The following is a 15,724-nucleotide window of genomic DNA, read 5'->3' as shown; positions in this document are numbered from 1 at the left end:
ATTTCTTATCACGAGGCCAGCCCGTGCTTTCATCAATCAGGGTTACGCAGTTCTCGCCGCTCGTTTCATAGTGCGCACCCTTCGGCCTCGGATCGTGGGCTACGATCGCCCCTTTAATTGCATCATAGGCTAGTCAGCTAATCGCAGTGCCTTATTCACGGATAATGCTGAAATGACGTAAATTATGTGACGCGTTAAGCTTACTTTGACGTCGTGTACCACATTGCGTTATTTTTAGAATTCCGCATCAAAGAAAAGAACCCTTATAGTTTTGCTATGCTTGTTGGGCTGACCGTATCTACGTCATACTCATATTAAGGCGCCCCACCCAGCAAAACCATGTGCTTGCCGTATTTTTAGAAGTTGTCTATTCGAAATTGATAACATACATGAGGAGTAAAAAAAATAAAACATGTATTTGTGCATTATGTTATTTTCATTTTGGTTGTTTACTTTTTTATTTTATGTGTATAATAAAATCTGCCCTGTATTACTGTCACTACTAGCCATAGGTCTCCTCTACTACTGAGAGGGTTTAGACCTCAACCCACCGCGCTAGCCTAGTGCTCGTCCGGAAACTTGACATAAGTACCTTCGAAATTTTTAAACTTAGAGAACTTCTCAGGTATGCAGGTTTCCTCGCGATGTTTTTCTTCACCGTTAAAGCAAGCGATAATTCACAAATAATACAGAGATATTAATAATCATACTAAAAGTTATAGATTTCTCCTAAGATTCCGATTGAATAAAAGGTGCTGCAGTGTCTACTACTGCAATCAAGACCAAGGAGTAATGTGAAAGCACTGTATTATTGTGTGAAAGCACATGATATAGTGTCATTAAACATTTAACGTCTCAAAATAACGAGCGAGTTCTTACTGTATGGTATATATACTTACACAAAAATTTGAAAAAACTAACAACTTCAAACCAAGAGGATATCTAGGTATTTGTTTTGGCTTGACGCTCATTCTTCGTTTTACGGCTAAGTACGTTGCCCTTTTATCAATGACTAGTTACTAAGGGAAATACAATAAAAACACAATAATATATGTACAGGTGACATTTTAATTCGGAGCAAATAACATAAACAACATATTGTTAACAAATCAGGTAGGTGTGGGACATCGTAGGAAGAACTATATCACAGTAACACAATAGCATCGCTTCTCTAGGAAGTTCCCATTTTATAAGTAACAATACTGTTAGGATGCATTATGGTTAATAGAGAAAATAGAATAAAATTTCACCTATTACAGAGATTGAAAGTGTAAGAAAAAAGACAAAATATTATGATTTTTTAAAGATACGCTCAACAATCCAGTAATATTTTTCCGATTTTTAAAATGTTCCGCATATATCCGATATTACATTTAACTTAAAAATTCACTAATTACCTAAAAGAGCACTATTTAAGCACCCAATAAATAAAATGATATATCAAGCACAATAATACCTTTGTAACCAAGCATTGTCTAAAACAAAGCGTGCCATATTTGATTTCTAAGTTATTTATCTTATAAAACGCGTGCAATTTGGCGCCATTATGACGCTATATATAAAATACAAACATGTATATCACATAGAAGACAGTATAATATATTGTCATTGAACACGCGATCGATGTTATTACTATGGCAATGTTATGGTACGATTTTTTGTACCATGCACGAATAACGCAGTGGCATTGACCTAAATCATATTAGATGTACGTGAACAGACCGAAATTGGTAATATTTATAAAATTACTACGAGTTAGCATAAAAGTATTGTTACTTATTCATAGTAATATGCACTCGGACTTACGGATCACTTCGCGTAAAATGAATGACAAAAAACATATTCCATTTAATATAATCCGTTTCGACTCGAATGTAAACTTAATAAAAGTTTCAAAATTATGATCGAATGTTATAATTAACCTTAACAGGAAAACATTTTATTACAACATATTTCATTACGTGTATAGAAAGTCTCTAATTCATAAGCGATTTAAAATTTATCGTTATTAGAAAATTTCTCTAGAGATCGTTTACAAAATCTACACACAGATGTATAAGTCCAATACTGAATGCAAAATAAAATTCATCACGCCACTAGATTGCTTTACTTGATATGAACAACATTATATTTTATTTCATTGTTAAAATTTTACTTAAAATGGTATTTGAAAAGAACCTTACGGCATATACCGCAAAATATACTGATTAATAGCACCAGATATAAACAATTCAACTATCAAAATAAATCCAAGGTAATTTAAATCTAAAGCATTTCACTTCAATCGAAAACTAATAGATACTTGTAAAACAAAGCATGTTTATCAAATGCGCTAATACTAATGTTAATTTATTAACAGTTTTATAACCCCGCAACCGTATGTTAGATTAGCCTCCTGAATCATTTGTAACGACAATCAAATAATGCATTCATGACATTGTAAACATGCTTATCTGTTTAAAGACAATGAGCAGCTTGCTCTTTCTTTATATATTGTTTTTAGGGACAAAGCACACACTATAGTTCCGGCAGCAGACGTCGGCATTGTATTTTGTTACAAAATACAAATGTTATCGCATTAACATATAGAATCGAAGGTAGCGCTAGTTTTTTAATAAGGTGCGTTCGGGTAAGATCGGATACGGGGTAAGATCGTATAACGAAAAAATACCACTAATTTATGGTTATTTTTGAGTTTAAGCTATGTAGGCGGCTACGCTGTCTCTTTACGCCTCATCCTATATACCACCACAGTTGATGATCCGACCAAGAACGGGTGCGCTATGTGCATTGAAACAAAAAAGGTGGATTTCGCTCTTCTTAACATTTTTGAGACTTCTGTTTGATTTTGTGGACCTTATCATACTAGCATTAGAAGCGTTATTAGAACGGAGTCCGAACTTACACCGCGAAGGTTCGATCTTTTCTAAGAGTTTTAAATTTCTATACAGATATTATCATCTTTTTTAAGCTTACACAGAGAGCACACATTGGAAGATGATTAAATTATCACATAAAGTAGCATTAATAATAACCAGTTTCATGTATAAAATGTTGGTATCGCTTAAATATTTTATAAGACAAGAAATATTTTCGCAACACACCGAAAAACCGTCCGAAATTAGCCGAACGCACTCTACATCAAATCTTTAAAACTCGGGACAGTATCGACAGAAATATATTTTTTTTAAAGTGAATGAAGAAAAACCTTGTAACAAGCAACTTTCTTTCTTGCCGAGTCATCACCGCTTAGCCCGCTAATAAATTGGAGTAACGTAATTAATATGCTACAAAATATTATGTATGCCGTGGCTTTTTTGGGATTATGCTTTGATGTCCATATCACTTGTATCCTCTCAAACCTTGCAAGATTATATAAAATAAAGATCACCAGACGTTTCACGACTCGAAACCCAATCGTCTTAGTCGAGATGACTTATTCCCTTCTGAATAACATAAGTTGTTTTATAAAGTCTGGCAACAAACTACATCTAGTGTTATGTTTTCACATAAACAATTGCCAAACATTTTAACAATGTTAAAGACATTGTACACATTAACTATACCGCTCGAACATTGCAACAAATAAACTGTACATAATAAAAATTAGTCTAATCCCATATATAACAATAAAAAATAATGTTAATTATTAATATCTTCCCCTATAATTATCTACACACAGGACATAGCTTAGTGCTAATATCAAACTTAACAATTTGTTTCATATTGCTCTGTTGCGTTTTAAAAGCCCGTTTTTTACATAAGACAATCTAAGTGAACACACAACTGCCAAACCATATAAGAGACGTATAAACACGTCAATCTGGCATATCTATACTAGTTATAGGCACTACTGGCTTCATTATTTCATTTTTCTTTTGATTCTTGGAGGATTTTTTGCTGTCCTTCACTTTTTTATGTGTTTCCTCGTCTCTGTAGGGCTCCTGGTTGACTGGAGGATCGTTGGGGATGCCGTTTGAGCCGCGGTTTACATTGTTATTGTAAGCAATGTTTGCGTATTCTTGTAGGAGCGGAAACACCGATAAAAGGAACTGGCAAAAATCTTTTCGGATACCGAACCACCCTGAAAATTAAAATGAAACATTTACTGTTAACAAACAGCCTCAAAAGTTTTAATTAAATTATGATTTTCGAGGTGTGTGAAAAGAAGAATGTGGTAAAATCAATATGAATTTCATCAAGGAATGTGTGTTAATAAATTAAAGAAATAGCATAATTAACTAACTAGTAACTATAATGTAGGAAGACACTCAGTGAGAATAATCAATAAAATGTAATATGAAACGACACATCACATATATTTCGATATACATACTATCTACCACAAATACAAACAGAGGCATCCAATTACGGAAAACTAACAAACACTTTACTTACATTTATTTCCTCCTTTAGAACTAAACGACATTATAATAAGTGTTGCATAGCTGACGAATAGCGGACTCACTACAACAGTGTAGGTGAGGCCCAATCCGTCATCCAATTTATTTGTCAAAAGCACCTGCAATTGAAATAAGAATGAATTAAAGACATTTGGTATATAATATTAAAGTATTTTGAGGTAAATTTTTAAACAGAATAATTATATTATGGCAACATGTCCATCGCCAGTTATACAATTTAAAAAGATACTCATACACACTTTTTATTTCTAAATAGGCAATATAAATATGTCGGCCTGTTAGAACGGCTGTACACAGGCTGATCCCGGAACGCGACACACTTATGTGCGTCCCTATGGCGGGTTTTAACACCTTGTGTACGGTGGTCGCTATCCGGGCGGATATAAAATATATCCTACCACCAACCCTTTTAGCTAATATTGAACCTAAAAACTTAACTTCATTTAATACGTAAGAAAACTCAAGATCTCTGCGAAGCAGCCGTACAATACCACCAGGTAGTCAATTAACAAATGTTTGACCAAATATAACATGCTTTAAAAAAAGTACAATTTCAATGAATTCACCGATTTAAGCGTCAGATATGTACAAACAAAAGAGGTACTATACTACTAACCTGGAATACCAATATTGGTATGACTGTGAAGGTGTAAGCTAGTGCAGAGTTGAAGCTTGTGCGTCTTTGCTGTATGTTAACTTCCGGAGTTCTCAACAAAATGCCGGCAAAAATAATGCTGTACAACACCCCTAAAATTTATTTTAACATTATTTTTTGTTATAAATAAAATTTTATAAATGAGTTTTAAAGCTATTTTTTTAAATATTGAAATTTTTCATAATCTAAAATAAAAATATCGAATTATTTACACACATATAGTATTCATTGATGAATGTGTATCTGATGTATGATCTACATAGTATTAATTGCTTCCTATATGCTGTGCCTACAATTTTATGCAGGATTCATGAAAATTATAACTCATAACTTTGTTATTTACATGTATAAATAAAAATTTTGACTGCATGTTTATATTTCCTTAGTTCTTCTATATACCTTATTTAGTTTTATATTATAATTTATAAATACTGGTGCATAATAATTTAAGGGCGTCTTCCAATTACCCGCGTGGCTGCGGGTGCGCGGCAAGGTAGATCTATATAAAAAAACACGCGCGGCCGCAGCGCTGCTATCGCGCGGCTACTTTGAAGGTGCCCTAACGATCATCTAAAAAAGTTTAAAAAAGACACATACACTCACCTACTAAGCTGAGGCACATAAGAATCCATAGTGGCACAAAAACAACTTCCCAAGACCAGTTTATAAAATCATCCAGCTTCAGGGCAAGAAATATAAATTGGAGAATATTTACAGCACAAAAAAGTTCCAACTGAAAGAATAAAATATTGTAATTTGTTAATAAATTAAAGGACATAAAATTAGGAATTAGTTGTGCATTGTATTAAGATATAAATATAATGAGTTATAAATATAATGAATATGATCTCATCCATAGTTACACTTCAGGATGGATTGTTTGTGTACTCAACCTATGTTTTTACTTTTACGGATTATAGGGTGTGTAAACTTAAGTATTCAAAGAAATGTTAATTATAAAAACATTTTCACATCTTTTTTTCATAATTGTCCAATTTTCCATATTCACAAAAGGGAAACAATAAATCAAAATCTGGTGCATACTTTGGGCAGATAATTGATTACTATGAATTGTTAATACTGAAAATTGCTTATTTAAGAACAATTTGCAGGTGTGTAACAATTTATAAAAATTTTAACAATTTTGGCATTATTCAAAGTAACACTATTTAATAATTAATAATTTTAAATCTTTAAGAAACTTTCAAAGACCTTAATAAACCATTAATATGATAATATAATCAGCTTATAGATAATAGTATATGTGAGTAATATCTATACTATTATATAAAGCTGAAGAGTTTGTTTGTTTGTTTGAACGCACTAATCTCAGGAACTACCAGTCCAAACTGAAAAATTCTTTTTGCGTTGGATAGCCCTTTGTTCATGGAGTGCTATAGGCTATATATCATCACGCTATACCCAATAGGAGCAGAGCAGTAATGGCTAATCTCAGGAACTACCGGTCCAAACTGAAAAATTCTTTTTGCGTTGGATAGCCCTTTATTCGTGGATTGCTATAGGCTATATATCATCACGCTATACCCAATAGGAGCGGAGCAGTAATGGCTAATCTCTGGAACTACCGGTCCAAACTGAAAAAATTCTTTTTGCTTTGGATAGCCCTTTGTTCGTGGAGTGCTCTAAGTTATATATCATCACGCTATGACCAATAGGAGCGGAGCAGTAATGGCTAATCTCAGGAACTACCAGTTTGAACTGAAAAATTTGTTGTGTTGGATAGCCCTTTATTTGTGGGGTGCTATAGGCAAATTGAAAATTTAAAATTGCCTTTAAACTTTTGTGTCTCTGTCTACAATTGTTTATTCTTCACTTAAATTAAACTTGATAGGCTTTACTTTATTTTCGTTAAAGAAAAAATTATATTTCAGTTAAAGTGGTTATGTAGAAGCATTTTAAAATTTTTAATATTCTCAGCTAATGTAAATGATCATACTTAAACATTATTTATTTAGGATATAGATTATACCTTAAATACATACCTCATAACTGCGATCATGTTTCACGGACCATATACAGATAGCAATGGAGACTATGCTTATAAAAATCAACGGTATAAAGACTAGTATCCAAACATGGCGACTTGTTGTCAACTGGTCGCATACTAACAACTCAAACATGAGCAATATTAAATGTATGGCAAGACTTATTAACATTGCTTTGTAATGTATGTACGCTTCACCTTCTAGCCTGAAACAACAGTAATATTTATTTATTAGTAGTAAAAAGGGATGACTAAAACACAGCTAGTGCAGAGAAGCGAAATACAATCAAATTTGCTACTAGATAATGCCAATTTTAATAATCAATTATGATTGAATTTATCAATTGATTATGAACAAGACCAAACAGAAGAGTTATTTTTTACATATTTACAAATCAGTTACTTTAATTGTTCTGTTGTTAGGACTGAAAGAAGATCAAGATTGGAATTGTTATTGAAATTTTCGAAAAGTAACTTTAATTTATCTAAATATTCATTTTAGAAAAAGAAATATTATTACATGAAACACTAAACTGAGGATGTAAAAATCTGAAATATGTTTTGCTTGTTGACACCTAAACTCTGTTTGACACACATACTATAAATTAAGCATAAATTATGAAACAAGATTATGAAACAATTTTATCACATTATAACCAGTGGTTGGCAATGTTTGCAAGGCTTAAAAGTGAAGGGATTTAAATAAAGTTTCTCTATGCAGGAAGAATTACTACTTAAACAGAACATTATATTCAATTATAAAGTACTTAAAAGTAAAGTTATTGTCCATTTAATTTCAGTGTGCTTAATATAAAACATTAATATCTATTATCAAATGAGGTCATTGTTAAAAACAAAATATTTTATATTCAGACAATGAACGTAAATACTAGGTTTTTATATATAAATTTAGATATTTAATAATTATACCTGAAGTGAGGGTACTGCCACCAGACGTATGTGCCTACAGTGGCACCAAGAACTACCATGAATTTCCACACCCATATTGGTGTAAATACGGCCCAGTACGACCATGATATCGAATTGTCTAACTTCAACGCTAATAACGCCGTAAACACCAACAAACAACTGTGAACTACGAACTTGCTGTGGAAAGTAAATTAATTAGATCACTATATTCGTATGTCTACACAATAGGTAGAAAAATAGTTCTACGCTTACCTGGGATTAAAATCTTGAAATAAGGTCTGTAAATTCATTTCTATACACATTCGTACGGTAAAAAATTGTGAACATCTCACTAGAAAATCAAGTCTCTGAAGGACGATTATGTATTTATTTTACCTACATAAAATAACAACTTCCATTTACTGAAATCCAATGTTGCCAGTAAAATAAATAATTGTTACGGTACTAAGTCGCCAAATTTTTGGGTAGATCATTCCTCTTAGAAGAAAAATAATATTTATTAAATCTTAGTAAATAAAAAATAAGTTTTATATAACACTGGATGTTGCTCGCGACGTCTCCCGCGTGAAAAGCCTCTCCTACTACTACCTCCTCGCATTATTTATTAGCTGTAATATGACCGTACTACTCCAGAACTTGGCACAAGAATATGATTTAAGCCTAGTTTTGATTTTGAGATCGCGTAAAATGTACATACTAGCACGGAATGCGATGCAAGAAACTTGAATCATTTCCTTCAGCAGCACATCTCGATCTACGAGAGCAAATCTGTGGATTGCTGCTTTTTTGTTTTCTAACAAACATCAAAACATTTGGATTTTTAATATTAGAAGATAACATCAGAAGTAATGTAAGATAATAATAATCATATGACTAAAGTTACATTGGTCATTTATTCGCAATGATTGTATTTTGAAATCATAATTGTCATGAAAATAATTTTAGTACTATTACGAAAACTGTAATAAAAAGTATTGCTTGGCAACACTTCCGTAACGTCAAGCCGGGCTTCTATATCCGGAATGGCATCCTGTCCATGCCTTCATTTTGACAAAATATAAACTCATATAACTATATTTATATAAATTATTAAATCACTTTTGGAGCACAAATTTGTTCTCTCATGTCCAGTGTATACTATACTGTTTAATATTCGGAGAACTGTACTGTACTGTAACAGTACTTTGTTCGAAGAGCGATGGACATTGGATATAACAGCAGTACACTGCTACTTATTTCGTTTATTTTGTGCGCCGTAGTTTTACTTTTAAATTATTGATTTTTGATTGTAAGTTCTTAGATATACTTACCTACTTAAATGATTTTGCCTGCATGAAAAAGTTGTCCGTGATAAAAGTCCGCTATATACTATATACGTTTCCGGATAAGAAAGTAACCTATGTTCTTTTCATGATCATAAAATATTTCCATACCTAATTGAGTCGATATACTTTAGGAAGTTTTTGAGTTTATCGCGTTCGGTGGAGGCACGTGCAGCGGAGGTCTTTGAAAACATATTTTTAGATCTTTGAGAAACAATTCCGACATTTCAACAATTCAAATTTCACTTCAAAACAAACAACAATTCAAATATGATTGCGTACCTTTGACCGTTTACGCAGTGCATGCAATGAAAGTTCTCAAGAAGAATTAATTCTCCTGGAATAACCAACAAATTGATGGAATTTACATAACCTATTATGTATGAGATAGTTTGTTAAACCTTATAAAAAATATACTATTGTAAATTGATTGACATTTAAAACTATATCGCGTAATGAACATGAACTTTTTCAGTCTTTGACAGTCCACTGTAGTACATAGGCTTCCCCTTACGATTTCCGGACCAACCTGTTAGGAGCCGCCTGCATAGATGGTAAACAAGAGGACAGGTGAAAGCTTAGAAAATTATTGTGGGCAGCACTGGATGCGCATTATTTAGTTAGGAACGTTTTTTTCTTTGACACTATATATACCTATTGAAAATATTGATCGATAAAACGAGGCATCCATAATGGTTTGTAATCTGTGGTTAACGCGATTTGTTTAGCTGACTGTGGAGTAAAATTGTCAAAATACCAATAAATTGACAAGACTCATGTCTATAGTTTTATAAAGGCCGCTCAAATATTAGGATTTACAATTTTTTTGTATTTTTTTACCAATAGAGATTAACATTAAGTGATTTATTTGTGTGAGTGGGCGAATACAATGGCTTCCCCATCTCCAAAATCTCCGGAACAAAGCGAGAAAAACAAACAGTATGACCGGCAACTACGTTTATGGGGTGATCATGGTCAAGCTACCCTGGAAAACGGGCATGTTTGCCTTATAAATGCTACAGCTTTGGGAACTGAAACACTCAAATCAATGGTATTACCTGGGGTCGGTGCTATTACTATAGTGGACGACAATAACGTGAGCGACGAAGATATCGGCAGCAATTTCTTTTTAGAAATCACAAGCAAAGGCTTAAATAGAGGATCCGAAGCATTACGCTTGATTTTAGAGCTGAATCCAGCAGTACAAGGCCACGCCGTGCAGGAGCCACCGGACCAAATATTACAAGAAAACCCAGATTTTTTCAAATCTTTTAATGTAGTCATAGCCACAGCTCTCAATGAGAAGACAATACTAAGTTTATCCCAACATTTGTGGGATATTAATGTGCCATTTATGTTATGCCGTTCTGTGGGATTTTTAGGGTCACTAAGGATTCAGATGAAAGAACACACTGTTATTGAAATTCATCCAGATAACGACCAGCCTGATTTGCGTCTAGATGTGCCATTTCCAGCTTTGGTAGAATACTTAGATGGCGTTGATCTTGAATCTGCAGAGATGAAAGACCATGCCCACATTCCTTGGATAGTCTTTTTATATAAGGCAGTTCAAAAGTGGCAAACAAGCTATCAGAATATGTGGCCAATGAGTAGAAAAGAAAAAAATGATATTCGTAACATACTTCATGAGTTTATGAAAATTGATAATTGTGGTGTGCCTATCTATCAAGAAAATATAGAAGAGGCTATGAAAGCAGTTAACACAGCCCTTGTTCCAACATTCTTGCCATCCAGAATCCAAGAACTTATATACAGCAGTGCTGCTACTAACTTGACTAAAGAAAGTTCATCATTTTGGATAATGTGTTCTGCTTTGAGAGGTTTTGTGGAGGCTGAAGGCAAAGGGAGACTGCCTGTGAAGGGGACTATTCCAGATCTGACTGCTTCTACAGATCATTATGTGAAACTAATGAATATCTACAGGTCACAGGCAGCAATGGATGCAGAAATAATGTATAGAAAAGTACAACAAATTGTCACTCAATTGCATTGTGATAGCATAAGTGAGGCTGAAGTGAAATTGTTTTGTGCGCATGCTCATGATCTGTGTGTCATTAAGGGCTCTAATATAGCAACAGAGTATCAGTTGGGTAGTAATGTTGCATCCTACATAGCCAGGCACCTAGAGGAGCCCGATGTTATGATGGTGCATTATGTGATGCTACGAGCTGCAGAGATGTTTATATCAGAGCACTGTCAATCTCCAGGAGACTGGGAGCCTGAAGCCGACATAGCCAAGTTAAAAACTTGTGTCACAAAATTCCTTAGTGATATATCTTGTTCACCTTTTCCCAAGGATGATCATATTCATGAAATGTGTAGGTATGGAGGGGCTGAAATACACACAGTGTCAGCTTTTCTTGGTGGATGCATTGGTCATGAAGCAATTAAAATTATCACTAAACAGTATAAACCAGTAAACAACACACTGATCTATGACGGAGCTTCAACAAATACAGCAATATTTACATTCTAAATGTATTACTGATTACTGATCAATAAATTATAAAAAAATAATTTGTCTTTATTGGAATATGTATACAAATTGACTGTATCTTGAACCTATTATAGTAACAATAAGATATTTGTAATTTTTTATTTTGTTACCAGTATACATTAATAATTTATAGTATTCTTGTAAGACAAGGGTTAAATTATCATTACATTAAGAGCTTTATCTGATATAATATGATTATGTAGTGTGTGTGTAATGCTTTTCAATAAAACTTTAGAAGCATTTTCTTTTTTCAATTCAAACATCTGGGGTACATAAATAAAAGTAACATAAGGTAAGAAGCTATTATTAAAACTATTTAATATTGATTTATTCAAGTTTGTCAGATAGATTTTTACACAGTGCAAAATTTTATTTTAATTGTAAATATAAAATATAAATTCATTCAGTTGAAGTTCATAGAAAAATCTACTACTTCATATTCTGGTAAAAAAAAACAAAGGGTGATAATGTAAATAATGAATGACTACAATTCTTCAAAGTTGTGTATTTTTAGTTAGGAAGTTATCCATTTATAAACCTTATAGTCAAGATATAAAATAATTGAGAGGAAAAATATTTTCATTAAAACAATTTTCAACACATAAATTACAATAAAAATGTATCACATGACTATAAAATAAATGAAACAAACTATACATTTGGCTAAATCCTCAAATGGCAATACAAGATTACACCATAATAACAACAGTAGTTTGCTTTACATTATATGCCTGCTAGGACTGTGATGTCTGCAGAAGAATAACACAACATTGAAAATTTTCTCTTTAATGTTAACTACTTTTTTCACCTTAGCCACAACTTCAATCGTAACGCATCTACACCATTAAGGTAGTAACGAAATAAGCGTTTGTCTCTCACAAAGCCCAAATTTTCATAAAGCCTTAGTGCTGATTTGTTTGTAATTTCCGTTTCTAAGACAACTTCATCTGCATTATCATTAATCATTGCCTGAAAATGAATACAAAGAATATTAGTTACACAGAGAATGGATTAGATTAGACATTCATTAAAACTTAACAGTATCAAATCTTTAAGAAAGTTTTAAGTAACAATATGTTTAGAATATGAAACAAAAATGTTAAATATTTAATTACGTTACAGCTTTTTAAAAGAATATTCTGCCATATAATGTATAAATCTTAGTGATAAATAGTTCTCAACAACATGGGAGTATAGTTATAGTAAAAAAAAACTGTAATAATGTCATAAATATAAATAGAAAGTAGACTTGGAAGGAATAGCATAATCTGCCACATATAAAGACTAAATTTTGAGAATTCTGCAGGACTCCTAGCCGAATAGCTGAATATTAAGTAAGAGTATTTGGCTAAACAACAGAAAAAAGAGATGGGAAAAATGATATAAATTATGGTTGTTTTTTTGTCTTTTGTTCAAACATACCTAGCTACTGCCTTCCAACTGGGGTGTTGGGGAAAAGAAGTAGATTACAGTCTAAAAATCCAAAAAAAAATGTTTTCTGCACATAATTTGCCACTTGAATGCTTATACATGATTTAATTTTATTGTTATACTTCTTATCTTTTTAATTATATGCACATTTTAATATTGCATTCTGTATGCAACTCAAACATAGCTAAATCATGTTATATTAATGTTAGTTGCTTCAAAATGTTATTGCAATAATTAATTAAAAAGTATAGATCTGCCATAACTAACAAATCATACAAAATAGTGTTCCATATTAGTCCATTGAAAAGTTACATTTGGGGTTGCGTTTTTTAGAGGACGCAATTTTATTTTTTTGAAGTGTAGGGGGGGTCAGTGTAAAGCTAAAACCAAGTTTGTGGGGTCGCCACCCTTGTCCCACGGCCGCCATCTTGAAAATAGAGGTTGAAATGGTTTTTACGATGTATCTCTTAAACTATTTATCTGACAAAAAAAATGTATAAACATTTTTTGTTGCAAATTAAATTCTCTACAACTTTGGTCCAAGAACTTTTTGTCATAGAACTATAAATAAAAAAGTTATAAGCGAAAATGTTAAGAAATTCAATGTTAAGCAATGCCCACTGCAACGTCATCAGAACGTGTGTTTATAAGGTTCATAATACTTTTTTTTGTACTGAATTTTTCCCCTGAGGGCACTCTCAATAAACTTCAGCCAGGTAACCAGGACATATTATAGAGTACATTGGTGTACACACTATCTTCTATTACTCTCATAGTTTGGTAAGACTTCTTTATCATAATATAAAGTCATTAGTACTATTTTGTCAGGGACAGTACAGTACCTACAAATCTAGCACTAATAAATACTGTGTTACTGACAAAAGTAGCTATATTAAAACTATAAATAAATACAAAATAACAATCAGCACATACAGTTTTCACTATTCTAAAAAAAACAGTATTTAACAATGTTAGTAGTATATTGTATTATGCCTGATGAAATCTATTTTATGTGAACAATACTACAAATATCAATATTTACTTATTTCTGACTAATCAAAATAGCTTAATAATAGTTATCTTATTAGATAGATTCCAACTTGCATGAATAGCAGTTTTTTATATCTATGTAATTTATCATACATGCCATGAATTCTACTGTATTGAACTTGAACATAAGAAATATATATTTTAGTATACATAATAATGGTGATCTCACCTGTATTGCTTTTCTGACCAGCCGAGAACCAATCTTTCTCTTCCTGTATTTCTCATCTACCGCTAACATTGCAATGTAACCTCTTTTCACAACATTACGATGCACATCCAACTTGCACACAATGGCACCAATACATTTGCCTTCGTATGTTGCCAAAAAACAAAGCTTAGGCCAATTATGTATAAAATATCTATATGTATAGATAGAGTAAGGTTCTGACAAATCTTTTTGAATAAGTCTCATAATTTCTGGCATTTGTAATTCAGATTCATAAGATATAATTTGGAATTCGTCGTCAGGCGATAGCTGCTGGCTGCTCAAGCATTTCTCAAGGTTTTCTAATGCTTTGTCAAATATAAATCTGTCCATTGGGGCAGTGGATGTGTGTTTGCTCTGCTGATTATTTGCTGTGTCATTACACTGTACACAATTTACATCACTCCCCAGTTCGTTGAACGGATCACATTGTACATCTGATTTGTCACTCGTTATGTCGAGGCTGCCGTTAGAGTAGTCACTAGTCCCATTTGTTAGGTTAGTATTGATATTATTAATGTGAAGAGTATTAGCTAACGTTTCACTAAACTGTTCCTGTTTCGATTTACACAGTTCGTCCGTTTGAGAAGGATCTTTGGCCTTTTTGCTTTTGTTTTTCACATTAGTGTTCATTTGACTGCGCTTACTGTTCTCAACATTCTCTTCGACTAACTGATTCATATTTGTAACTACCTATGTTGTGTACACATTCAAACAATATTGTAAGCTCGTACAAATTACACAAAAGCTTTTATGACGATACATACATTTTCTCCTTGTCAAAATCGTAGAGGAGTATCACCGACATCTTGGCAAGTAATAGTTTAGGTATCTAAAACTCCATTCGACAGTGTATAACCAAGTTCATATATTAGAATTGAAATTTATTATTTAATTACGAAATAATACTATGATGTGGGATTAAAATACTTCTCCAATGTATCAAAAATTTTAGACGAGACCAATGCCTTCCACAATCACATTGCAAAAAAATATAATTTATGTTCCATAGATACGCAAAAGTCAAAGTTGTTTATTTGAACACTCGATTCGTCTTATTTCTTTTTCATGCAATAATAACGTCATCTGACTGAGCTAATGAACGAAAAAACCCAATGTTATTAATCATCAGTTTTCTTTCCGGTTTTGGAACATACTTTAAATGTTGCCACACTAAAATATGT

The 15,724-nt window shown here is 32.5% G+C and overlaps 3 protein-coding genes across 5 annotated transcripts; 1 reads left to right on the top strand and 2 right to left on the bottom strand.

Moving 5' to 3' along the window:
- Positions 1-1,048: 1,048 nt before the first annotated feature.
- Positions 1,049-8,463, bottom strand: LOC115442135 (transmembrane protein 185A). 3 transcript variants are annotated; one of them, XM_030167115.2, is made up of 7 exons: positions 8,267-8,463; positions 8,015-8,191; positions 7,083-7,290; positions 5,677-5,812; positions 5,041-5,171; positions 4,399-4,522; positions 1,049-4,084 (listed from the first exon to the last, which is right to left on the bottom strand). In XM_030167115.2, the coding sequence occupies exons 1-7, from the start codon at positions 8,314-8,316 to the stop codon at positions 3,819-3,821; spliced, it is 1,092 nt and encodes a 363-aa protein (XP_030022975.1). In that variant the 5' UTR covers positions 8,317-8,463; the 3' UTR covers positions 1,049-3,818. The 3 variants fall into 3 exon arrangements, with proteins under 3 accessions (XP_030022975.1, XP_030022982.1, XP_037293472.1); XM_030167122.2 differs by having other exon boundaries at positions 5,683-5,812; XM_037437575.1 differs by having other exon boundaries at positions 8,015-8,187; positions 8,267-8,412.
- A 1,355-nt stretch (positions 8,464-9,818) lies between these two features.
- Positions 9,819-12,094, top strand: LOC115442560 (NEDD8-activating enzyme E1 regulatory subunit). Its single transcript, XM_030167621.2, has one exon. It carries the CDS (start codon positions 10,226-10,228, stop codon positions 11,831-11,833), a length of 1,608 nt encoding a protein of 535 aa, XP_030023481.2. The 5' UTR covers positions 9,819-10,225; the 3' UTR covers positions 11,834-12,094.
- Positions 12,095-12,343: 249 nt separating this feature from the next.
- On the bottom strand, positions 12,344-15,542 carry LOC115442501 (N-alpha-acetyltransferase 30). The gene is made up of 2 exons (XM_030167546.2): positions 14,505-15,542; positions 12,344-12,823 (listed from the first exon to the last, which is right to left on the bottom strand). Exons 1-2 carry the CDS (start codon positions 15,219-15,221, stop codon positions 12,659-12,661), a joined length of 882 nt encoding a protein of 293 aa, XP_030023406.2. The 5' UTR covers positions 15,222-15,542; the 3' UTR covers positions 12,344-12,658.
- Positions 15,543-15,724: the final 182 nt, after the last annotated feature.

The sequence above is a fragment of the Manduca sexta genome, chromosome 11, assembly GCF_014839805.1.
Source record: "Manduca sexta isolate Smith_Timp_Sample1 chromosome 11, JHU_Msex_v1.0, whole genome shotgun sequence".
NCBI lineage: Eukaryota > Metazoa > Arthropoda > Insecta > Lepidoptera > Sphingidae > Manduca > Manduca sexta.
The sequence above is the reverse complement of the archived record's forward strand: the minus strand, read 5'-3'. Positions and strand labels throughout refer to the sequence as shown.